Source organism: Coregonus lavaretus, assembly GCF_964263955.1.
Source record: "Coregonus lavaretus genome assembly, chromosome: 2".
In the NCBI taxonomy this organism is placed as follows: Eukaryota; Metazoa; Chordata; class Actinopteri; order Salmoniformes; family Salmonidae; genus Coregonus; species Coregonus lavaretus.
The window spans coordinates 33,251,774-33,276,931 of NC_139989.1; the positions used below are offsets into that span (position 1 = coordinate 33,251,774).

The 25,158-nt window shown below is 43.2% G+C and overlaps 1 protein-coding gene and 1 pseudogene across 3 annotated transcripts; both read right to left on the reverse strand.

Moving 5' to 3' along the window:
* Positions 1 to 6,174: 6,174 nt before the first annotated feature.
* Positions 6,175 to 17,413, reverse strand: LOC311138776 (extracellular serine/threonine protein kinase FAM20C-like; annotated as a pseudogene). The gene is made up of 11 exons (XR_014615216.1): positions 17,326 to 17,413; positions 16,574 to 16,830; positions 16,290 to 16,477; positions 15,927 to 16,092; positions 9,561 to 9,653; positions 9,312 to 9,427; positions 8,752 to 8,884; positions 8,344 to 8,453; positions 7,960 to 8,039; positions 7,050 to 7,090; positions 6,175 to 6,730 (listed from the first exon to the last, which is right to left on the reverse strand). The product of XR_014615216.1 is annotated as an extracellular serine/threonine protein kinase FAM20C-like (transcript).
* A 3,886-nt stretch (positions 17,414 to 21,299) lies between these two features.
* Positions 21,300 to 24,815, reverse strand: LOC311138150 (dynein axonemal light chain 4-like). Of its 2 annotated transcripts, XM_084172819.1 has the most exons (4): positions 24,420 to 24,815; positions 23,667 to 23,747; positions 23,466 to 23,549; positions 21,300 to 22,768 (listed from the first exon to the last, which is right to left on the reverse strand). In XM_084172819.1, exons 2-4 carry the CDS (start codon positions 23,736 to 23,738, stop codon positions 22,604 to 22,606), a joined length of 321 nt encoding a protein of 106 aa, XP_084028945.1. In that variant the 5' UTR covers positions 23,739 to 23,747; positions 24,420 to 24,815; the 3' UTR covers positions 21,300 to 22,603. The 2 variants fall into 2 exon arrangements, with proteins under 2 accessions (XP_084028945.1, XP_084028944.1); XM_084172818.1 differs by lacking the exon at positions 24,420 to 24,815 and having other exon boundaries at positions 21,306 to 22,768; positions 23,667 to 23,870.
* Positions 24,816 to 25,158: the final 343 nt, after the last annotated feature.

The following is a 25,158-nucleotide window of genomic DNA, read 5'->3' on the forward strand; positions in this document are numbered from 1 at the left end:
ACCACCATCTGTTTGGACCTCTTGCAGAAGATTTGCTGGTACTGCATGTCTCCTGGAAAGACATGATTGTGGTGTAACCATTTTACTCTTTTTGTGGAAGGGACATAGGGCAAGACACCTTGGTTGTTAAAGGTGTCAACCGATTGGGACCTAAGTGTTTAGAGACAGACTAGTGTATTGTTTAGGGACATTGGGAGCTGCTTTTGAGAGGAAAGATCGGTCAACAAAGGGAATGGGCTGCAGAAGGTGTGAAAAGTCTTAGGAGGGTATTCTTACACAGTATGTATTGTTGTGTATGGGAGTTTAAGGAGAAATGACACCTTTGAATCATTCTCATACACAACAATACATTAACTGTTGCTAAGCACAACCAAAACCCCTTTCCTCATCTCAAAGACCTATCTGTAAACCTCCCCCAGGCCATTGACTTTGACAGATCGTTCTTGTCAATAGTAGCAGGGGATTTTTGTAGACGTGTCTTTGTATTATGTTTTGAGAATCTGCAGAGAGAAGAATGAGGTGGTTGTGTCATTACTGTTGTAGTCTTGATTGTAAACCTTTCAGTATCCCTTTCTCGTTTTTGTCCCACAATCTTGTTGTGCTCCATAACTGCAAGGTGTGTCCCCTCCCTCATGCTCGTGTACCCAAAATGCTGCCGCTTTGGGATATTTTTAATCAGGGCCTGTGGAAGGACTCCAGATAACCAGAGTTTTACAAAGAGAAAAGGTAAAAAGAGAAAAGGGGTAGACTAAATTGATTGCATGGTCTGCAAGGTACACTGTGGTCCTCATGCTACATCTAACCACCATAACACAAACACAAACCCATACAAACATGACCCAATTCATGTTTATGTCATGCTTACTGTAAATTGAGCTATTTTAGCCGTCAGCTTGTAATTATTTTAGCCATTACCTTCACCTTGTGAAGAGTTTGGGATTGGAAACATGTTGGTGGAATCAGATGATGTACCACCTACAACAAAACACACAACAATACACAATTTAACCACCCCACTAATTGCATTGATCTCTATTAGACTGGCTAGATTAGCACACCTAACATGGACATTTCAATATTGTCAGTTTGCTGTTAGCTAGTTAGCGTCATTAAATTGGCAGCAAAATTGCTAGCCAGCTGAGAACACCAACTAACCAACCATAGACAATTTACACACATTCATCATTACTACCAACACACTGAGAGTGAGTTAGCTATTTCTACAATTCTATTTTTAGTAAAAGAGTGTTTTCCAGACAAGGGTGGAATAGATGTCTACCAGATTAAGTTGCTCTTATTTGCTAACGTTAGCTAGCAAATAACAACATTAATTCCCAGGAGGCCTTTCACCTAAGGGACAGAGAGAGAGAGAACAGAAAGAGGACGTGGGAATGTCTGGTTGTGGATGAAAAAATGCAATAAAATGTATTTAAATGGGCAATACAGAGTTAACGCCAGTGCCCACCCCACTGCTTATGTTTTGGGAGGAAAACAAGCAGGATGAACGAAAACATGAGGGTCTATTGTACAGTAGATTATATGTCTTCAAATAGAGTGGAACTTTATGAATCAAAAAGTTGCTACTGACCAGAAATGTGTTCTGTTTGTTGCCAGCGGCAACAGTGAGAGCACCTGCAACTACTGTACATACTGAACAAGGAATACATTATTCAAGGCTGCATCCTAATTAGTTCCCTATTCCCTACATAGTGCACTTGTGAATACTGTGCCATTTGGGACACACATATTTCTACTGTGTGACCAAAGTTCAAATTCAAGTTTAACTACAAACACAGAAGTCAATATAAACTGAAATCCATGAGCGTGTAAATGGCATAGGCCTACCTAAATACATCTATGTTGATAAAAGTCATTAGTTAAGACAAGTCATTATTTGTAAAGCATGACGTCAAATGAAATATATATTTTTTAAGTCTGTGGGAGAAAAAGCAGGAAATGCATTTTTCTCTTCTATTACATTAAACAAAAATGGTCATTTTAATAAAATAAAATGTATCCAAATGATGTAAAACAGAAATTCTTACCCCCAGCGCTTTCAGATACCCTGCACGGAATCTTCCCAGCACTAAGGAGACCGTCTATCCCAGTGATGGGGAGACCGTCAGTTTGTCCGACCATATGACTGCCTGACAGTGAGGGGTAGAAGCAACCCCCGCCCCTTTCCCAGTGGGGTATACATGGATGATGACCACCACCCGGTTAGTGGTGGTTGTTACAGAGCTGGACATCTTCACAAAGGCGGGAAGGATGTGTATAGTACAGTAATAGCTTTGTTTTTGTGAAATATCAGGACTTTTTGGAGTGTAAAAATGTTTGACCATAAAAAATAATATTTTCCCTAAGCCTAACCCTAACCCTTAACCTAACCCTAACCCTAACCCTAACCTTAACCTTAACCTTAACCTTAACCTTAACCTTAACCTAATCCTAACCTTGACCCCAAAACACTAAACCTAACCCTTAAGCTTAAAATAGTGTTCAGACCTGAAAAAAGTCCTGTCTTTTCAAAACATTTATTGTTTTCCTACCTCTTCAGAACGTTCCGGTGAAATGTTAGGTCCTGATAATGTAGGAAAACAAGCGCACAGACACACAAACACACTCACACACACAAACGCACACCCAAATGACACATGAGTGGTAGGAACCTGTTTGAGTCGTTTTATCTGTTGCTGTTGAAACAAAGAGATAGAGGTTGTTATGACTTCAAGGTTCACCATAACCAGTGGCGATTTTAGCATGTAAATCTTGGTGGGGCAAAAAAATTAATAATGTGGGAAAGCAAAGCCACTACACAACACAACACTAAACAATACATTAAATGCACTATAACGGTGACAAACGGTGCCCACAAACTGTTAGAGTCTATATAAAGCTGTCCCAACAGCAGAGTCCCAACAGCAGTCCCAACACCTTACCACTGGTACAACTGGCTATCAGCGGAGCCTTGTCGGACAGCGAAACAGTTCATTCAGCCTCATTTACTGCCTTTAAAAAAACCATAGCAGTTTTATTTTTTATTTTTACCTTTATTTAACTAGGCAAGTCAGTTAAGAACAAATTCTTATTTACAATGACGGCCTACACCGGCCAAACCCGGACGACGCTGGGCCAATATGGCTGACTTGCTTAAACAAATCTGGTTTCTACTGACAATTGAGATGTACAAACTATGGCATAAGGGGACGACAAGCGGACGACAATCCATAATTTCGATTAACACATTAATGAGCGAGCTAGGACGTATGTAGTCAATACAGTGGGGAAAAAAGTATTTAGTCAGCCACCAATTGTGCAAGTTCTCCCACTTAAAAAGATGAGAGAGGCCTGTAATTTTCATCATAGGTACACGTCAACTATGACAGACAAAATGAGATTTTTTTTTCCAGAAAATCACATTGTAGGATTTTTTATGAATTTATTTGCAAATTATGGTGGAAAATAAGTATTTGGTCAATAACAAAAGTTTCTCAATACTTTTTTATATACCCTTTGTTGGCAATGACACAGGTCAAACGTTTTCTGTAAGTCTTCACAAGGTTTTCACACACTGTTGCTGGTATTTTGGCCCATTCCTCCATGCAGATCTCCTCTAGAGCAGTGATGTTTTGGGGCTGTCGCTGGGCAACACAGACTTTCAACTCCCTCCAAAGATTTTCTATGGGGTTGAGATTTGGAGACTGGCTAGGCCACTCCAGGACCTTGAAATGCTTCTTACGAAAACACTCCTTCGTTGCCCGGGCGGTGTGTTTGGGATCATTGTCATGCTGAAAGACCCAGCCACGTTTCATCTTCAATGCCCTTGCTGATGGAAGGAGGTTTTCACTCAAAATCTCACGATACATGGCCCCATTCATTCTTTCCTTTACACGGATCAGTCGTCCTGGTCCCTTTGCAGAAAAACAGCCCCAAAGCATGATGTTTCCACCCCCATGCTTCACAGTAGGTATGGTGTTCTTTGGATGCAACTCAGCATTCTTTGAGTTTTTACCAAAAACTTATATTTTGGTTTCATCTGATCATATGACAATCTCCCAATCCTCTTCTGGATCATCCAAATGCACTCTAGCAAACTTCAGACGGGCCTGGACATGTACTGGCTTAAGCAGGGGGACACGTCTGGCACTGCAGGATTTGAGTCCCTGGCGGCGTAGTGTGTTACTGATGGTAGGCTTTGTTACTTTGGTCCCAGCTCTCTGCAGGTCATTCACTAGGTCCCTCCGTGTGGTTCTGGGATTTTTGCTCACCGTTCTTGTGATCATTTTGACCCCACGGGGTGAGATCTTGCGTGGAGCCCCATATCGAGGGAGATTATCAGTGGTCTTGTATGTCTTCCATTTCCTAATAATTGCTCCCACAGTTGATTTCTTCAAACCAAGCTGCTTACCTATTGCAGATTCAGTCTTCTCAGCCTGGTGCAGGTCTACAATTTTGTTTCTGGTGTCTTTTGACAGCCCTTTGGTCTTGGCCATAGTGGAGTTTGGAGTGTGACTGTTTGAGGTTGTGGACAGGTGTCTTTTATACTGATAACAAGTTCAAACAGGTGCCATTAATACAGGTAACGAGTGGAGGACAGAGGAGCCTCTTAAAGAAGATGTTACAGGTCTGTGAGAGCCAGAAATCTTGCTTGTTTGTAGGTGACCAAATACTTATTTTCCACCATAATTTGCGAATAAATTCATTAAAAATCCTACAATGTGATTTTCTGGAATTTTTTTTCTCAATTTGTCTGTCATAGTTGACGTGTACCTATGATGAACATTACAGGCCTCTCTCATCTTTTTAAGTGGGAGAACTTGCACAATTAGTGGCTGACTAAATACTTTTTTCCCCCACTGTATAACAATTTGTTCAGCGCTTTTGAAATGAACAGCGACAGAATTCAGAACATGGGCCGTTCTTACAGTGTTCTCCCTGTACACCAAGTCAGAACCGTAGGATAAATAAAGGGGGCATATAAGCAGACAATGAAAGCTCTTACAATATTCAATTATTACATTTCTCTAAAACAGGCTATAGGCTACATGTGCACCACCAAATCAGGGCAATAGGCAAAATTACGAGGGGAAAATAGACCAAATTATTAGGTTGAGGCACATGGGCTACTAACAGCTTACTACACAACATACACTTAGTATTACTTTCTTAGCTACAGTATACATAGCTCCCTGGCATATTACATCATTTATGCAGCAGCATACAATACATTTTTGGACTCACCTTGTTGTGCCGTGCTCACTTGAACAGGAAGGTGGCGCAGTGGTCCTTAGTGGGCAAATTTTGTCATCAAACTTTGTCATCAAAGTCTGGCATTCTCTGGATTTATGGTGCTTTCAAGACAACTGGGAACTCGGAAAAAAACAAGGTCGAATCATGATGATGTCAGTGATCTTCAGGTCGTAGCTCTAGAAGGAGGCCCGAGTTCCGGATTTACAATTCCGAGTTGGATGACCGTTCAAAACTTATTTTCCCAGGCGGAGCTCATTTTCCCGAGTTGCCAGTTGTCTTGAACTCACTGAAGTCAGATTTCGCAGTTCCGAGTTAACAGTTGTTTTGAGCGCGGCACAAATCATGCTTCATTGACAGCATGGCCAACGTTGAATGTTTATCATTTTAAACTTGGAAAAGAGACCCTTAATCCCAGATTTGGGACCACACAGCCACTCCACTGAACAGAAGGCTAGTGATTGCTTTGCAAAGCTTGCAGTTAGCCACTGATTCCTTCCAAACCACTCATTGTTGAATTTGCAATTTCCAACTTGTTGTGTAATGTTTATGGCCAATGGCTGATGAGCACCGATATGTTTTATCTATAATTTCTCGTAATTATTTATCTTCATATGACAAGGATTAAAAATGATTTGCCAGTAGATTGTCGACTTGATTCATAGCTAAGATTTTGAAAGTATAATGTTGACATGATCAGCGCAACGGCACAACTATAGAACGTTACCAACACCTACGCTCCGTATTCTCCGCTGGCTACCCCACCACCACAAAAAGCACTGAGCTAGGCTGAAACGCCTGCATTTTGGAGCTGCCTTACTTCTCAAAAGCAAAAAAGAGACCATGTCTGTATGCGATTTTATTAAATAACTGATTTGCAAAACAGGCAATGTGGGGCTAAAAAGAGGTGCTGCCCCACCTGCCTTGAATGACGGGTTGCCACTGACCATAACTTTCTGATATACTGCATTTTCTTTCTACTGAGTACTGGCATTGTTGTGATCAAATGGCCTTGCTGTCTGAACTCCAGTAACACTACTCCACCTTTGTAATGGTTCAACACTTTATAATTCTTCTAATTTCATAAGGCAACACAAGCAGTTAAACTGTGCCATGAAAGTATACAAATAATGAACTGATTGATAAATACAATCATCTTATCAACCACAGCTGAATCCATTGATAGACATCTAGCAGTGATGGTTTTGTAAATGGATGTCTTTATTATTGTCTAGTGGCGGTATAAGCTAACATCATATCCCTGTAAGTCATCATGGATAACGTCATCATGGTACCCAGACAGGTGAGTACAGCCTGCAGGAAGGTTTTCAGGCGACGGTCCAGCACGGAGAGGTGTTGTACAGAGAGGAGGGGGGCCACATCCTCCAGGGGGTCCTGGGACAGAGACTCCCTCATGACATCACTCAGACGGAAGCCCGGAAGGGACAGGAGGCGCAGACCCATCAGAGTGGAACGACGGATCCTGAGAAAGAGAGAGAGATTTGGGAGAGAGAGAAGAAAAAGACAGAGAGAAGGAGGACAATGAGAGAGAGAGAAGAGAGAAAGAGAGAGAAAATGAAAAGTGGGAGAGAGAGAATGAAAAGATTGAGAGAGAGAGAGAGAGAGAAGGAAAAGAGAGAGAGAGAGAGAGAGAGAGAGAAGGAAAATAGGGAGAGAGAGAGATAGATAGAGAGAGAAAGAAGGAGGAAAGGGAGAAAGAGAAGGAAGAGAGAGGGAGAGATGTCATCTTGCACTTTCTCTGATGCAGTTGTCCAGATCTTTATACAAGCTGATAGTTTTACCTGCAACACTGTCGTAAGGGCACCAAAATTGAGGGTTCATCCTAAAAACCTAAAAATAACATAATTTCCACAATATTACATAACTGTAATACCGGTTTGTATAAACTACAACAACTTCAACATATGCACTGCCGACGCATCATTCAGGGCAAGTGAGACACAGCCCTACCACTGTCCAGCAGATGCCGATGTTTTGCATGTAATTCTGGCATTAATACGTGTCACAATTTTATATCATATCAGTTAGCAAACAATGTAAACAAAATCATTTCTTGAGTTAATATAGCAGCATACTTGACTCCTCCCTGTCACATTATTGTTTTAGTAAGGCAGCTCCAGAATGCAGCTGTTTTAGCCTCGCTCATGTGCCTTCTGTGGCGGAGGGGCAGCCAGAGAAAGCACAGAGCGTAGGTGTCATTAATCTTCTCTGGTTGCGCATGATTGGCTCAGGGTGATGTCACTCACAACACCGCAGCACCTACTGGGATAGCTCACTGAGGGCCATGCAGCTTCTGCCCCCTTGGGTGCTGCCATATAGTTCAATTGGCAGTGCCTGTCCAAGAAGGCTCAAGGTCATTGGCCACAGATAAGTCAACGTCTTTTCTCCGGTAACTTTGATTGGACTGATGTGTGTCAACTTCATTGTTTACCACATCTTCTAGCCAGCTGAAAAGTTAGCATGAATCATGTTGACTATCTCCTTGCAAATCATTTTCAAACTTAGCGTTATGAAGAAAATGCAGAGACAAAACATCTCGGTGCTCATCAGCCACTAAACATTGAAACCACCTGTTAAAAATAAAGCAAGCTGGAAAATAAGATTCAAATGTGGTTGGTGGTGGATGGAAGCAGTGGCTAACATCTGTTTTGAGGTAGCTATATGACGTGGCTTGTTAATGTTTGATGTCACCCTTCCGTTGTCTAGGTGCAGCAGGAAAGTGTCATTCCTAAACTTCTCAAAAGCCTCGTAGTGATGTCTGTCCATATTACCTTTGTAGGAATTATAGCAAAATAATAGTTTATTGTTCTCTGTCTATTCGAAATCGGTTCCACGTTATCAATGGACTTAAACCTTGCCACATTTCTAATATGGTTGTGTGGGGAAATGTTCAGAACAGGGTGTCATTCTTATGGTATGTATTACTTCAGTGATTCAATAAAAAAAACGATATTGTTCACAAAAAAAGAAGAGACAAATAAAGGTAGTGTGTTGAATTGTTACTGATTCAAGAATATAATAATGACTGAAGTAGTAATAGTAGTAGAAGCTGTGTAGTTGAGTGTGCTTACTGACTCATGAGGAAGTCCAGAATGACCATGTCAATTAGATCCACCAGTCTGGTGCCTTGGCTGTATGGAGGAGTCTGTTTCACTGTGTCACAGTAGTCTGGGTTCTTCTGCCATCTGAAACAGTAGCAGCTGCATGTGAGGTATGGACTACAATATGCTTTAGTCAAATGCATGGCTTCTTCCCAGTGGAGGACAGTATGATACTACTACACATTATTACATTGTTGATGATTGATTAGTTGAATTCTATCAATGCAATTCAAACTTGGAATTTAAACCTCCACCCCATCAGTTTGCCATCTACTGTATATAGCCACTAATACAGATATTTACTTCACATGGTTTCTTTGCACCCCCCTCCCATAGTTCGAGACCCCCAGACAAGGGGCCCATTTTGGTACCCACTACCCACGGTGCCAGTTTGGTGCAGCTGTAGGAGCGTCTCCAAGGGGACTTCCAGGAGCGTCTGGGGGCCAGGGAGAGGTCAGGCAGCATGGAGGCCAGGGACACCTCCAGGACCTGGGGTCGACCACACACTGGGTTCTCTGTGGAGCAGGAGGGGGGGGGGGGGGTGGCAAGAGAGCAAGAGAGAGAGAGTGAGAGAGAAAGAGAGAGAGAGAGAGAGAGAGAGGGTTGGGCGAATAGTACAGTAAACTGACAAAATACAAGTAGTAGGCCTACAGTGGACAGTTGTTGCCAAACATTTGGGGTCGTAACCCACCTAAAAGCATTGGGAGCTTTTTCTTGTGACCAGTCCTAAACCCAGAATGAAATGGAAAGTAAACTGTAGCCCACCAGTGCAACCCAACCAACCATTTGGGAAACTCTGGACTAGCACATAGCGCAAGCCACTATACACATACATGCTTAATAACAGAGAAGGAGGGACATTTGGTTGCTTTCTGTGCTGATTGGACACACCAGGAGAGTTAGATTTGATTATGAAAGCTGATTGGACCAACCGCCACGCACCAGGAGAGGTGAAGAAGCTTCTGGAGAGTTTGTGGTCTGTGGTGATATCTCTGATCTCCGTGGTTAAGTTGATGAGTCTACCTACCACTGGAGGGATTCTATGAAAACCCAACACCCTGAGAGAGGACACACACACATACACATAGAGAGAGAGAGAAATCAGTGGTAGCCTTTAGTAGTTAGTTTCTCCTCTTTCATTTGACACTCAGATGAATCTCATATGGGAGGTCCATATTTTATTGTTTTCACCTGTCTAGGTGGAAGGCAGCAATCTCTGCGTTGTGTCTCTCAACGTCAGGGAAGTAGAATAGGTTGAAGTCTGTCTCTGCATCTCTCTCCTGCCTGCATAAAACACACACAGGATAATGTGATTTTTTTCCTTCAAAATAAGATTACTGTGACTGATACAATAAAGTTGTATTATATAGTATCATATCGCATTGTAAGTCATATCGTATATCATAATGTAGTATATCGTATTGTATATCATATTGTATTGTAAATGATATTGTTCTTTGATGAATGTGCCTTTCCTATTGTCCAGGCTCAGCTCTGTTAGCTGATAATGCTGATAAGTCAAAGTTGATGGTTTTCACGAAATCTAAGATGAAACCCTTAGTTAGATGAGTGTCTCATGTTTAAACCCCACATAGAGGGTCTTGTGAAAAAGCTCAGGCTCAAGTTGGGGTTTTATTTTCAAAATAAGTCATGTTTTTCATCTGAAGCGAGAAAGAGACTTGTTTCTGCTACCTTCTTGCCAGTAATTGACTATGGTAATACCTTGTACAGGTTTGCCCCTGTGGCGTCATTACGTATGCTGGACACTGTGTACCATGGGGCACTGAGGTTTGTTACGAACTCCAAAGCCCTCACTCATCCCTGTACCCTCTATAGGAGAGTGGGCTAGCCTTCCTTAGCTCTTCGGAGACTAAGTCATTGGTACGTTTTTATTTATAAGGCCATGCTAAGATTGCTACTATTGCTACTGGGTGCCCCACTCTTCTGCACTGAAACACACATAACAGACAATGCACCAACGTCACCATAATAATCACACACCAGCATGCAGACCTTCAGAACACACAGACATAACACATACATTAAAACACATGAAAGTCACAGGGTCTCCACAACGTTCAAAGGAAAATACACCATAGTTACTTGTCATTGACTGCACTGATGGTCTTATTTTGGTAATAGTGCAGTATTTCCAGTGAATTGTACATAAATGCAGTTACCCCAGTTCTCCACAGGGAGTCCTCATTACGTAAAGTACAGAATGTGGCTGAACATCAAAAACTGTCTGGTATAAGTGGTGGTGATTCTAGAATCCAGGGTCTTTAGAGAGGAGGAAGAAGAGGAAGATGAGGAGGAGTATATGAAACGTGGCTATGGGCCAGCCCACACACAAGCTGATTATTGTGTAATCTTTTATGCTCAACACAATCTCCATACAGTATTCAAAGTGGTGTGTGTATGCGGATGCGTGTGTTTGAGTGTGAGTACATGTTTGTGTGTGTGTATATGTGTGGGTGTGTGAGTGGGATTTCTTATCTTCTTGAATGACCTCAGAACAAAAGATCAGAGGAGCTGGAGATTTATTTACGACGTTCGATTATCTGGCTTTCAAGTTTCTGCTTTGATTGTTTCTTCACTCTCATCCATTTGCTGGCATTCTAGTTTGGTGTAATCACTTTGTATTTTGTAGTTTAAAGACTTAAAATTTTTTCAGTGGTTTTTGGATTGTATCCTCACAATTTATGGTTGATTTGTTAGTGTTTAAGAATTGCTTTTGGCTTTTGTTTGTTTCTTTTAGATTGTGTGTTTAATTATTATACTCACTAACATGCACGCACACACACACACACACACAAAACTCCCGCCCCCCCTTCCCCTTCCCCACATGCTCAAACCCATACACCAAAAAATGCTGGGTTAAAAACAACCCAATTTGGGTTATTTGGTAACCAAGCGCTAGGTAAATATTGGACAGAACACACGCTGGGTTAGTTTGACCCAGCCAGTTGGGTTGCATGAATATGGATTATACAAACATGGGTTAATTTTACCATCAGTTGTTTTTTTAACCATTAGTTGGGGTGACATACATTGAGGGAAACAAGTATTTGATCCCCTGCTGATTTTGTACGTTTGCCCACTGACAAAGACATGATCAGTCTATAATTTTAATGGTAGGTTTATTTGAACAGTGAGAGACAGAATAACAACAACAAAAAAATCCAGAAAAACGCATGTCAAAAATGTTATAAATTGATTTGCATTTTAATGAGGGAAATAAGTATTTGACCCCTCTGCAAAACATGACTTAGTACTTGGTGGCAAAACCCTTGTTGGCAATCACAGAGGTCAGACGTTTCTTGTAGTTGGCCACCAGGTTTGCACACGTCTCAGGAGGGATTTTGTCCCACTCCTCTTTGCAGATCTTCTCCAAGTCATTAAGGTTTCGAGGCTGACTTTTGGCAACTCGAACCTTCAGCTCCCTCCACAGATTTTCTATGGGATTAAGGTCTGGAGACTGGCTAGGCCACTCCAGGACCTTAATGTGCTTCTTCTTGAGACACTTCTTTGTTGCCTTGGCCGTGTGTTTTGGGTCATTGTCATGCTGGAATACCCATCCACGACCCATTTTCAATGCCCTGGCTGAGGGAAGGAGGTAATCACTCAAGATTTGACGGTACATGGCCCCGTCCATCGTCCCTTTGATGCGGTGAAGTTGTCCTTGTCCACTTAGCTGAAAAACACCCCCAAAGCATAATGTTTCCACCTCCATGTTTGATGGTGGGGATGGTGTTCTTGGGGTCATAGGCAGCATTCCTCCTCCTCCAAACACGGCAAGTTGAGTTGATGCCAAAGAGCTCGATTTTGGTCTCATCTGACCACAACACTTTCACCCAGTTCTCCTCTGAATCATTCAGAAGTTCATTGGCAAATTTCAGACGGGCCTGTATATGTGCTTTCTTGAGCAGAGGGACCTTGCGGGCGCTGCAGGATTACAGTCCTTCACGGCGTAGTGTGTTACCAATTGTTTTCTTGGTGACTATGGTCCCAGCTGCCTTGAGATCATTGACAAGATCCTCCCGTGTAGTTCTGGGCTGATTCCTCACCGTTCTCATGATCATTGCAACTCCACGAGGTGAGATCTTGCATGGAGCCCCAGGCCGAGGGAGATTGACAGCTCTGTTGTGTTTCTTCCATTTGCGAATAATCGCACCAACTGTTGTCACCTTCTCACCAAGCTGCTTGGCGATGGTCTTGTAGCCCATTCTAGCCTTGTGTAGGTCTACAATCTTGTCCCTGACATCCTTGGAGAGCTCTTTCGTCTTGGCCATGGTGGAGAGTTTGGAATCTGATTGATTGATTGCTTCTGTGGACAGGTGTCTTTTATACAGGTAACAAGCTGAGATTAGGAGGACTCACTTTAAGAGTGTGCTCCTAATCTCAGCTCGTTACCTGTATAAAAGACACCTGGGAACCAGAAATCTTTCTGATTGAGAGGGGGTCAAATACTTATTTCCCTCATTAAAATGCAAATCAATTTATAACATTTTTGACATGCGTTTTTCTGGATTTTTTTGTTGTTGTTACTCTGTCTCTCACTGTTCAAATAAACCTACCATTCAAATTATAGACTGATCATGTCTTTGTCAGTGGGCAAACGTACAAAATCAGCAGGGGATCAAATACTTTTTTCCCTCACTGTAGCAGCTCCATAGGTTATTTTAGGGAGATGAGTTTCAGATGATTATTTTTGGCCACCTGTAAGAGTAAATGTCATTCCTATTCATCATGTTAAGTTTGTACACTGCAAATTTAATTTTTTTGCACATTACATATTCTAATATAAAATTCATAACATTATTATTTACATATCCCAACATTGCAATATGCATAGGGTCTCGAGGAATGTTCATTAAAGTGTCAGTGACATCAAATAACAATACAACAAAGCAGATGGAATTACGTTTACTTTTATGGGTGGCCAAAAATAACTATCTGAAAGCCACGCCCCTGCTAAGCCACTGAGTCATATCTCAATAACCCAGCATCAATAACCCATCAGCCAGCATCAATAATCCAGCAGTTTTTAAAGAAAACAACCCATCTAAGTGACCCAACGCCTGCAACCCATCAGTTTTTTTTTAGAGTGCATGCTACTTCCTTGTTTACATGTGACAGATAAACAAATGGATCCCAACTAAGGCTTCTGAACAGTCTCATAACAGACAGGATTTGAGGGCCATCAGACAATGTTTTACAGCCTCCCAGGGTAATCTCTTCATCCACTGTAATAACAACTATTTTGTGTGTGTGTGTGTGTGTGCGTGTGTGTGTGTGTGATGTCTCTCTAATGCTCCTCAAGAAAGTTAGTGCTCCTGAAGGAAGTTAGAGGTCGTTTCATGAGCCAATGCTAACTAGCGTTAGCGCAATGACTGGAAGTGTATGGTATCTGCTAGCATGCTAGCAGGCTAGTTAGCATTGGCTCACGAAACTACCTCTAACTTCCTTCATACTGGACACAGAGACATAAAAATGGTATCCAGGAGTTCACCTGACTCTGGGAAAGTACATAAAGGGCCTCATTGCCAAAATCCTGAAGTATCCCTTTAATTTATACTGCTTTTTTGAGTAAACTAAGCCAAAAATATTGTAATTCAAACATGACTGTCTGCAGTACAGTAGCCTGTGGCACCACTGTAGCTTGCTTTTACACAAACTACTGTAGCTATTCCAAGTCAGTTGGGTTAAATTAATGAGCTTTAAAATGGTGGGGTTACTCTTTTATCTTTCAACCCCAAGGGGAAGCCCAAAATCCGCAAACAAGATGATGACTGTGTTACTAAGCAGAGTTGAGGTCAACTCTGTATCAATCAACATGAACTGGACATGGAGTCAACCTACACTGAACAAAAATATAAAAGCAACATGCAACAATTTCAAAGATTTGTAGTTACAGTTCATATAAGGAAATCAGTCAATTTAAATACATTAATTTGGCCTATGGACTTCACATCACTGGGAATACAGATATGCATCTGTTATGCATCTGTTACAAAAAAGGTAGGGGCGTGGATCAGAAAAGCAGTCAGTATCTGGTGTGACCACACTTTGCCTCATGCAGCGTGACATCTCCTTCGGATAAAGTTAATCAGGCTGATTGTGGCTTGTGGAATGCTGTCCCACTCCTCTTCATTGGCTGTGGGAAGTTGCTGGATATTGGCGGGAACTGGAAAATACTGTCGTACATGTCGATCCAAAGCATCCCAAACATGCTCAATGGTGAGATTGCAGGCCATGGAAGAACTGTGACATTTTCAGCTTCCAGGCATTGTGTACAGATCCTTGTGACATGGGGCCTTGCATTATCATGCTGAAACATGAGGTGATGGCGGCGGATGAATGGCACGACAATGGGCCTCCGGGTCTCGTCACGGTATCTCTGTGCATTCAAATTGCCAGCAATAAAATGCAATTGTGTTTGTTGTCCATAGCTTATCCATACCATAACCCCACCGCCACCACCGGGCACTCTGTTCACAACGTTGACGTCAGCAAACCGCTCACCCACACAACGCCATACATGCTGTCTGCCATCTGCCCAGTACAGTTGAAACCGGGATTCATCTGTGAAGAGCACACTTCTCCAGCATGCCAGTGGCCATCGAAGGTGAGCATTTGCCAAATTAAGTTGGTTACGACACCGAACTGCAGTCAGGTCAAGACCCTGGTGAGGACGACAAGCACGCAGATGAGCTTCCCTGAGATGGTTTCTGACAATTTGTGCAGAAATTCTTTAGTTGTGCAAAACCCACAATTTCATCAGCTGTTCGGGTGGCTGGTCCCAGACGATCCCGCAGGTGAAGAAGCCAGATGTGGAGGTCCTGGGCTGGCGTGGTTACACGTGGTCTGTGGTTGTGAGACCGGTTGGACGTACTGCCAAATTCTCTAAAACAACACTGGCATGCTGGTAGAGAACTGAAAATTTAATTATCTGGCAACAGCTCTGGTGGACATTCCTTCAGTCAGAATGCCAATTGTAACACTTGATACATCTGTGGCATTGTGTTGTGTGACAAAACTGAACATTTTAAAGTGGCCTTTTATTGTCCCCCAGCACAAGGTGCACCTGTGTAATGATCATGCTGTTTAATCAGCTTCTTGATATGCCACACATTTTTAGGTGGATGGATTATCTTGGCAAAGGAGAAATGTTCACTAATAGGGATGTAAACAAATTTGTGCACAACATTTTTGAGAAATAAGCTTTTTGTGCATATGGAACATTTCTGGGATCTTTTATTTCAGTTCTTGAAACATGGGACCAACACTTTACATGTTGCGTTTATATTTTTGTTCAGTGCCATTCCTGAATTATACAGACCACTAGCCATAACCCTAACCCTAGCTTCATGTCCACACCCCAGCTCAACTCTAAGCCTAGCCATAACCCCAATCCTAACCCTAGCTTCGTGTCCACACCCTAGCTCAACATTAACCCTAGCCATTACCTGAACCCTAACCTTAGCTTCACCATGTCCACACCCCGGCTCAACCCTAACCTTAGTCTTAATCCTAATCCTAGCTACATGTCCACACCCCAGCTCAACCCTCTCACCTGCACTGAGGATGCGTTGTGTGACCATCTGTTGAGTCACCTCGGCAACGTTAGGGTCATTCCTGTCATACAGCTCCCAGCGAGAGATCCCAAGGTGGTACCTCAGCCAGGGGGGGTGGGTCTCCATCCTGCTCGCTGTCATTCTGCCTATCAGGAAAGAGCAGGGGAAGATGGATGGGGAAACTGGCCAATTAAGCAATGAGTATCACAAATGTATGAGAAAAGTAATATGCTATGACAGAATTATATACTTTGTTGTTATGTAGAAAGCATTTTTTTCCTCTTAAATTGTTATACTTATAAGTTGTTATCAGTGGTCTCCTACTCCTCTTTCTCTCACTCACCACTCACTATCTTCACTGCTTTTGTCACTGTCCTCCTCCTCATCTTCCTCCTCACTGTCCTCCCCCTTCTTCTTTGGCTTCAACTTCAGCAGCCAATCGTCTTCCAGGCAGATGTGGGCGTGGCAGGTTCTACAGCGGGTGGCTGAATAGGGCCTTCAGTTTGGAGCGACTGCTGACCTGTTGGCTCACTTTGGTGGCCATTTTGGTTCTAATCAGTTTTTTTGTCCTTCTCCTTCTCATTGATCATGTTGAATGAGGCCATTTTGGTAAAGTCTCCATTCATGAGACTTGTTGGTGGATGGTGTGAGCTGCTTTGTGAGAAAATGAAGTGAGATCATCCTTGTTGTCCATGGGGACTAGTTCCAGGAAAAGACAAGAGGAGGAGGAGGAGGAGGAGGAGGAGGAGGAGGAGGGGATAACGCAGGATGTTTGGAGGATGGAGAGACAGAAGAGGGCCAGGATGAGGTGGAGAGCCAGGGACAGACATGCCAATACCAGACAGACGGAATGAGAGAGACGACCAATGCCCTGCCTCGCCATGCTGAGAGAGAGTGAATAGAAACTTCAATTCACATTACCTCCAAATATAATGTACTTTATAATATTCAAAACTGAAGAAGGCAGTTGTTGAGTCAAGAGTCATGACAGATTAACAAGCATAAAGGAAACAAGGGGAGATGTAACAGAGACATAGCCTGGCAAGCAGGCGGACAGACAGACAGAAAAGACAACAAGCCAGCTATCCAGCCAGCCAGCCAGACAGTATTCCTGGTGCTCCAGAAAGAGACAGACAGACAGCTAGCCAGCCACCAGACAGCCATTCAGCTATCCAGCCATCCAGCCTTCCAGACAGTATTCCTGGTGCTCCAGAAACACATTTAACAATCTCCTCTCCCCATCAAAGCACAGACACAATGTGATTCCAGTCAGCCCTGAGAATCAAGCACCGCTAAAGAGAATACATTTACTATTGAAGGCCCACTGCTCCAACATTCACAGTATGAAGCAGCAGCAGGCTGGCTAATACATTACTTACTTTATTTTTCATAATGTGCCAAGAAGTTGTAAGACTCTCTCTCTCTCTCTCCATCTCTCTCTCTCTCTCTCTCTCTCTCTCTCTCTCTCTCTCTCTCTCTCTCTCTCTCTCTCTCTCTCTCTCTCCTCTCTCTCTCTTCCTCTCTCTCTCTGACTCCTTAATAAATGTGACGGGGCAAAATGACATTTGTAGTATCTTGTCGTTTTGTCAATTTTTTTCCCTTTCTCTCCCTGACAGACAGCTGATAGTGATCCTGTTATCTGTGTTGTCACGTTAGTTCAAACAGAACAGAGGGAGGAGCCAGGTTAGAGTGACCTGGATGGATGTTACAGTGAGGAAGGGACATTCATACCCATTACCCCTTTATTTTAGGATCAATGTTTCTGTGAACACCAGATAGTTGCAATGGAAATACATATTGTAATACGTAATTGGATTGAATTGCAGATGGGATTTATTACACAAGAACTTGACAGACCCTGACATGGTCACAGAGTGACAAACACACCACACACTACCCAAGCGGGCTGAAACAGACAGGGGGAATAAACTCTTAAATCTGCATAGTCGTCTTGTGGGAGACGCTGTGACAGATCGTCATCCCACCCTGCCTTTGAACTGCCTCTCAGTCTTTATATACTGTACACACACACACACACACACACACACACACACACACACACACACACACACACACACACACACACTCACACTCACACACACTCACACACTCTGACGGGTCGTCACCCACTGGCTCTCATTCTCTATTGACTGGCTCTCATTCTCTATTTTCAGCCTCATTAGTCTACAGCCCCAGCCCCAGCCCTCTGTCTACTGAGTTTGCATCCCAAATGGCACCCTATTCCCTATATAGTGCACTACTTTTGACCAAGGCCCTCCCTCCCTCCAGACACTGACACATGCACGCATGCACACACACACATACACACACACGTACACACACACATACACACACACACACACAAACAGAGACAGACAGACACACAGATCAAAGCTTCAAAGCCCGTCCTTTTTCCCTCAGAGCAGTTAAAGCTTAATGTAGGTTGCTTGGAAACGACCCAGAATTCTCGGTGAATCTGTAAGGTGTAGATCTGGACTAAAAAGAAAGGCATGGTACAATAACAACGTTGACGCAGTTGACTAATTTGTTGCACCTCAGAGACTAGGCAGATTTACTTATACAGTGTTGAGAGAGAGAGAGGAAGAGACAGGAGAAAGAGACAGGAGAAAGAGAGGGAGAGAGAGAGGGAGAGAGAGAGGGAGAGAGAGAGGGAGAAAAAGAGGGAGAGAGAGAGGGAGAGCGAGAGAGAGAGAGAGAGAGAGAGAGGGAGAGAGAGGGAGAAAGAGAGGGAGAAAAAGAGGGAGAGAGAGAGGGAGAGAGAGAGGGAGAGAGAGAGGGGGAGAGAGAGAGGGAGAGAGAGAGTGTTTCATGTTACAGATGGTGGGTGAAGTGATGGCGGGGCCGGCAGAGAGATCTGTGGGTTGCGCTGGTGGTTCAGTTACTCACTGGCTACCAATGGATATATAATCCATGGGAAATGAAATGCACGAGGGTACACGTGGAATACCAAAACATAGTGCTGCTAACGTGTTCATGTTTCATGATATGACTGATCCAGATTCCACACACATAGCCACACACACGCACACACAGTTAAATAATCCCTGTGTTATCCTGCATCTCTGCATTCCAAAGACTGTCATCCTTGTCTTCATCCCACCCTCATAATGCATTTTTTCTTTAACTCCCTGACTCTTTCTCTCCATCAATCCATCCCTCTCTCGCTTTCTCTGTTCCAAGGCAACAGTTTCTGGGATAGCGCAGTGCTAATCCTCCCTGTCTCCCACTGGGACAATCTGTCACTGGCTATAGAGGAAGAGAGAGAGTGTGTGTGTGTGTCAGTGTGTCAGACTGTGTGTGTGTTGGTGAGAGAGAGAGAGGATGGAGGAAGTAGAGTGAAAATAAGAGGGGGAGGCCCCAACATGAAAAAATACTACAGTTTACTATAGAATACTACAGTACTTACTATAGAATTATATATACTGAATGAAAATATAAACGCAACATGCAACTATTTCAAATATTTTACTGAGTTACAGTTCATATAAGGAAATCAGTCAATTGAAATAAATTAATTAGTCCCTCACATGACTGGGCAGGGGTGCAGCCATGGGTAGGCCCACCCACTGGGGAGCCAGGCCCAGCCAATCAGAATGAGTTTTTCCCCACAAAAGGGGTTTTTCCCCTCAGACGATCCCGCAGGTGAAGAAGCCGGATGTGGAGGTCCTGGACAGGCGTGGTTACACGTGGTCTGCAGTTGTGAGGCTGGTTGGACGTACTGCCAAATTCTCTAAAACGACGTTGGAAAAATGAACATTCAATTCTCTGGCAACAGCTATGGTGGACATTCCTGCAGTCAGCATGTCAATTGTAAAACTTGAGACATCTGTGGCATTGTGTTGTGTGACAAAACTGCACATTTTAAAGTGGCCTTTTATTGTCCCCCAGCACAAGTAATGATCATGCTGTTTAATCAGCTTCTTAATATGCCACCTGTCAGGTGGATGGATTATCTTGGCGAAGGAGAAATGTTCACTAATAGGGATGTAAACAAATTTGTGCACCAAAGTTGAGAGAAATAAGCTTTTTGTGCGTATGGAAAATTTCTGGGATTTTTTATTTCAGCTCATGAAACATGGGACCAACACTTTACATGTTGCGTTTATATTTTTGTTCAGTGTAGTAAACCTGTAGTATACTTTAGAATACTATATTACAAACTGTAGTATCCCTCGATCATGTGTAAAATAAAAAGGAAGACATGAGGGAAACGGATGACTCAGGGAGAGGGAGAGCGAGAGAGAGACTAGAGGGTTCTGGGAATCTGGGATGATTAAGAAGAGGAAAAGAGAGCTCAGATTTAAAACCACTCTTACTGCTTGCACTCAATAACAGTGTGAGGCGGAATATGGAGCATTATAAACTGGGTGGTTCGAGTCCTGAATGCTGATTGACAGCCGTGGTATATCAGACCGTATACCACGGGTATGACAAAACATTGATTTTTACTGCTCTAATTACATTGGGTAACCCGTTTATAATAGCAATAAGGCACCTCGGTGGTTTGTGATATGTGGTCAATATACCACGGCTAAGGGCTGTGTCCAGGCACTTCGCGTTGTGTCATGCATAAGAACAGCCCTTATTGGCCATATACCACACCTCCTCGGGCCTTATTGCTTAAGTATACCATTAGTTCTCTAGTCTAGGAGATAGGACGTGCTTAGGTTCACTCACACCCAGAGCAACTCAAATTTCAGGGTCAGTGCTGTGCTCACACACAACCTGCATTTAATATTTACATTTACAATTTAGCAGACGCTCTTATCCAGAGGGACTTACAGGAGCAATTAGGGTTAAGTGCCTTGCTATATGTAAGTATTTACTTCAGAGCTTGGCCTATAGATAAGGACCACCAACGGTCTAGCAGTAAATTGCCTTCTATAATATGAAACTATTCCATCAAAGGGCGGGTTGCTCTGTTGGTTGTAGCGTTTTAAAGGGCGGGTTGCCCTGTTGGTTGTAGCGTTGTAAAGGGCGGGTTGCCCCTTGGTTGTAGCATTTTAAAGGGCGGGTTGCCCATTGGTTGTAGTGTTAGCATGGTGACTAATTAAAAGGGAACTCCGCAGGGTTTTGGCCTTTCCTAGACCTCCAGCTGCCTCCCTTTTTCCTTAGTCCACAACAGGGGTGAATTCAATAGCGCACACCACAGCCAAACGTTTCTTACTGGACAAATTCAGGTAGGTCCCTCCCCGTTTCATCCCATTTGCTTCATAGTGAATACACACTAGAGACATACTGTATATATAAATCCCCGGTCCACATACTGTTATTCACTTTCAACAAACAACACCCACAATCAGAAGATTTGAAAAAACTAAAACATTTTTGTCACTTTCAGAAATAATTTAATGTGCAATGAATTTATGCAAACACACGGTGTTGAAGTGAAAACAACAATACAACACATCAGTGTTATGGAACCTGGTGGCATCCACGGTTGACAACGTAAAGGTTTCTATGTGGCAATGAGACTGTATGCCTAGTTGATATTCATTGAGATGCAATGCCTAGGGAGTCAGAATAGCTAATGTAATATCATCAGTTATGATACAAATTCATAACAACAACGACACCCAGCCATGACATTCTTGTAACATTGGCGTGACAGAAAATAACTATTATTTCAACAATAAGCTCTTTCATAAAAAGCCCAATGATGATCATATACAAAATCAGATCCTATCTTCACATTCAAGTATTTACAGTACATTGAGAGGATATAAAAGTCCCTGTGCTATCTTATCAGTTATAGGAGAGGTAGAGACACAGATAAGGGTGACGTATGGGACTTGTGTCTGAAAGATGAAGACTAAGAGTATACTACTATAGAAGGAGATAAAAAAGAATCTAGAGAGAGAGGATTGGCGAAACAGAGAGAGATAGTGTGAATTGAGAGCAATGAGAGAGACGAAGAGAGTGTGTGTTTGTGTGTCTGTTTTTCAGCAGATGGCATGGCAGCCCACCGAGACGACAGTGTGCCAACGTACAGGCGGAGTAGTGGAAAGACACAGAGCTGGATAAATGTTTTAAACAGGTGAGCATGTGATGTTGATGAACACACACACACACACACACACACACACACACACACACACACACACACACACACACACACACACACACACACACACACACACACACACACACACACCGCCTCGAGTTAAAGAAGTAGAGCAGAAAGTAATAGGGAAAGAGAGTGCAAGTGTTTCAGCCCCACTGAATTCCATCAATAGGATAGTAGGAGAGAGACCAGACTCCTTCATGCAGTGAACACCGTTCTGTAGAAATGATCACATTCGTATACAAATAACATTTGCTCATTTTCATACTGTAGGTGCACACACAAGGCAAGAGTGTGACATGCTGATATTGAATACAATATATCAAGAACGAGAGCCTATTCAATCAATGATGTAAGGGACATCACACACGCACGCAAGCACATGTACACAGACCCCCCCCACCCAATCCCACCACACATACACAATCAGTAAATAACAACTAAAAAGACTGCATAGCTCAGAGATGGGTGAATCATCCAGGATGTGTATATACATATATAAAAACACTTGTTAGGTAGAGACAGACTGAGGAGGGGTGGATGGGAGGGGAGCCAGGTTGTGTGTGTGTGTGCTAGGCGCACTTCCACACACACACGGCCAGGCTGCCTCCAAAGAACATGTAGAGCAGGTTCTTGACCTCGTGTGTCACCTCGAAGCCAAAGCCCTCCCCGATCACCACGTGCCACGAGCTGCCAAACTTTTTATCCATCGACTCCTTGATCATCTTCGCTGCATTCTGAAATGGAGGGAGAGAGAGAGAGAGAGAGAGAGAGGTTAGAGATGATACAGAAACCAAATCTAAAGCTGTAAACTTACATTTTCATGCAAATCTACTATTTGTCATCAATGCATGATGTTAGTGAAAATCAGAGTTAAACGCACAGATGTTTAAAGTTATGGGATCCGGTCAATAATGACTGGACCGTCTGGTCCGATTCCAAACCAAATCCCTGGCTCCTATCCCTAAGCCCTTGTCAACACCCCCTTGTGGATTTGAGAGTAAACGGATAGGAGTCAGCAATATGGCTGAAACTCCATCCAGCCCTCTTGGGGTAAAACACTTATCCATAACAAGCACCTGAGGATAGGGACGCAGGATCAGTTTGGAATCGGGCCTATGAGAGAGGAGAGGAAGTGATGGAGGGGGTAAAAGACAGAGGGGAGGAGGAGGAGAGAGAGACTGAGGAAGAGAGCGACAACCAGTGTTCTAGTCCAGATGGACACACAGGGTTGCTGGAATGAGTGGTGAGGCAGGCTGATACAATGCCAGACTGGCTGAGTGGGTGGATTACATACAGGCCTGGTTTTAAAAAGTTACTGGGTCAGATGAGTGGGTGGATTAAAGCAATAGTGAATGTAATGTAATAATCAAGCCTCACTTTGCACAGTGTACAGACAGACACACACACACACACAATCATCATGATCCTGACCTCATTGTTGGTGGCAAACTTCTCACAGGCTGTGACACACAGTTCCATCGTTTCCACTCTCATCTCCTCTGGCATGTCTGTGTGCTGTGAAGAAATCAGAACAATACATTACAACACTCACCATTTACTCCACGAAACCCACGGTCACATAGCCTGTACTTGTGAACCACATATGTGTCACAGCAAGACTATCTGTCTCACCCTGATGAGTGGGAAGCTGTGGAGCCTCTTGTAATCGGCCTCCTCTTTCTTGCTCTCTGTTGTCTCTGCCATTCCCCTCTCCTGCAGAGAAAACACACTCATATTTGAATGGAAGCATAGCCTTCTTGTTTATTTGGCAGGTTAAAATATAGCTATATGTTGCCACAATGTTTGTCAAGTACTAACTATGAGCAAAGGCTGAAATGTTTGTCAAGTACTAACTATGAGCAAAGGCTGAGCTAAAGAGACCCTCCTAGTCCTGCTCACTTCGTATTTGTTTACTTCTACCCATGACAACACAAGCAAGGAATGTAGTGACTGCAGGGTAGGTCACTATGGCCAGGAAAGTGACATGTCATGCATATTTTGCCAATTATCAAAAATGGGTGAAAGGTATCCACAGGGTTGACTAGCTAACGTTAGCTAGCTAGCTTGTAACGTTAGTCTTTATACGTGTAACGTTAGCTATGACAGCAAACTTTGACAGGTAGCTACCTAACAAGACATCTTACTAAAGTATCTGCCTACAGTAGCTGTACTGTCCTGTAGCTAGTTATCTTGTGGCTTGTGTAGGTTGTTGTCTTGCCTTCTCACTAACGTTCTCTTAGTTGCAATGCAATGCTTCAAGTTAATGAAAGAGTTGCAAACATTGCACGGCGTTATGAGCCATTCTTCTGTGAATTCTACTTGATTATGGATAGCAAGTTAACTAAATAGCTAACTGGTAGATAACCTAGCTAGCTAGCTACTTACCTCTGGCTAGCTTTTCAGCAGAAGCTAGGTCCATTTATTGTTGACATGGAAACATGTCGGCCATAGCAACCGCTTCTTTCGTTCCGGGACTCTCCTCCTCCTCCTCCTCCTCCTCCTCCTTCTTCTTCTTCTTCTTCTTCTTCTTCTTCTTCTTCTTCTTCTTCTTCTTCTTCTTCTTCTTCTTCTTCTTCTTCTTCTTGTGCGTTTCCGGCAGACTAGACTTGCGTTTTTCTACCTTTTTCAGGTCGGAGTGCGAATTACACATTTAAATATCTAATAGCCTCACACCCGTAGCAAACGACAACAGCTTCCTTGCTATTTCGCTCTGCCTCTCATTTGAGCCCAAAATTGTTAAAAGCGAACATGTGCTTATAACTCAGCCAACTCACAGAAAAAGTGATCCTATCCTCAGCATACTGCTTGCAACAGGACATGCTTCACAGTCTCTACCTCCCCACAACTCAACCTCATGACCCAACCTCAGCCTTGTCAACAGAACCCCATCCCTCCTTTCACTCCCCAGCTATACCTACTGACCCTCCTCACAGAATTCTGGATAGAGAAAATATGCCTCCCAGCTGTTCTCTCTCCCACTCATGTTGCCACTCCTGGGTCAACCCCTCTGTGATGATGCTCCTACATTCCATCCCCCCCTAATGGGACCACCACAACTTCATCCTGCAGCCATCACCTGCATTGTGGGAGGCTCTATTGTCAACCAATCATTAGGGTGTTTTTG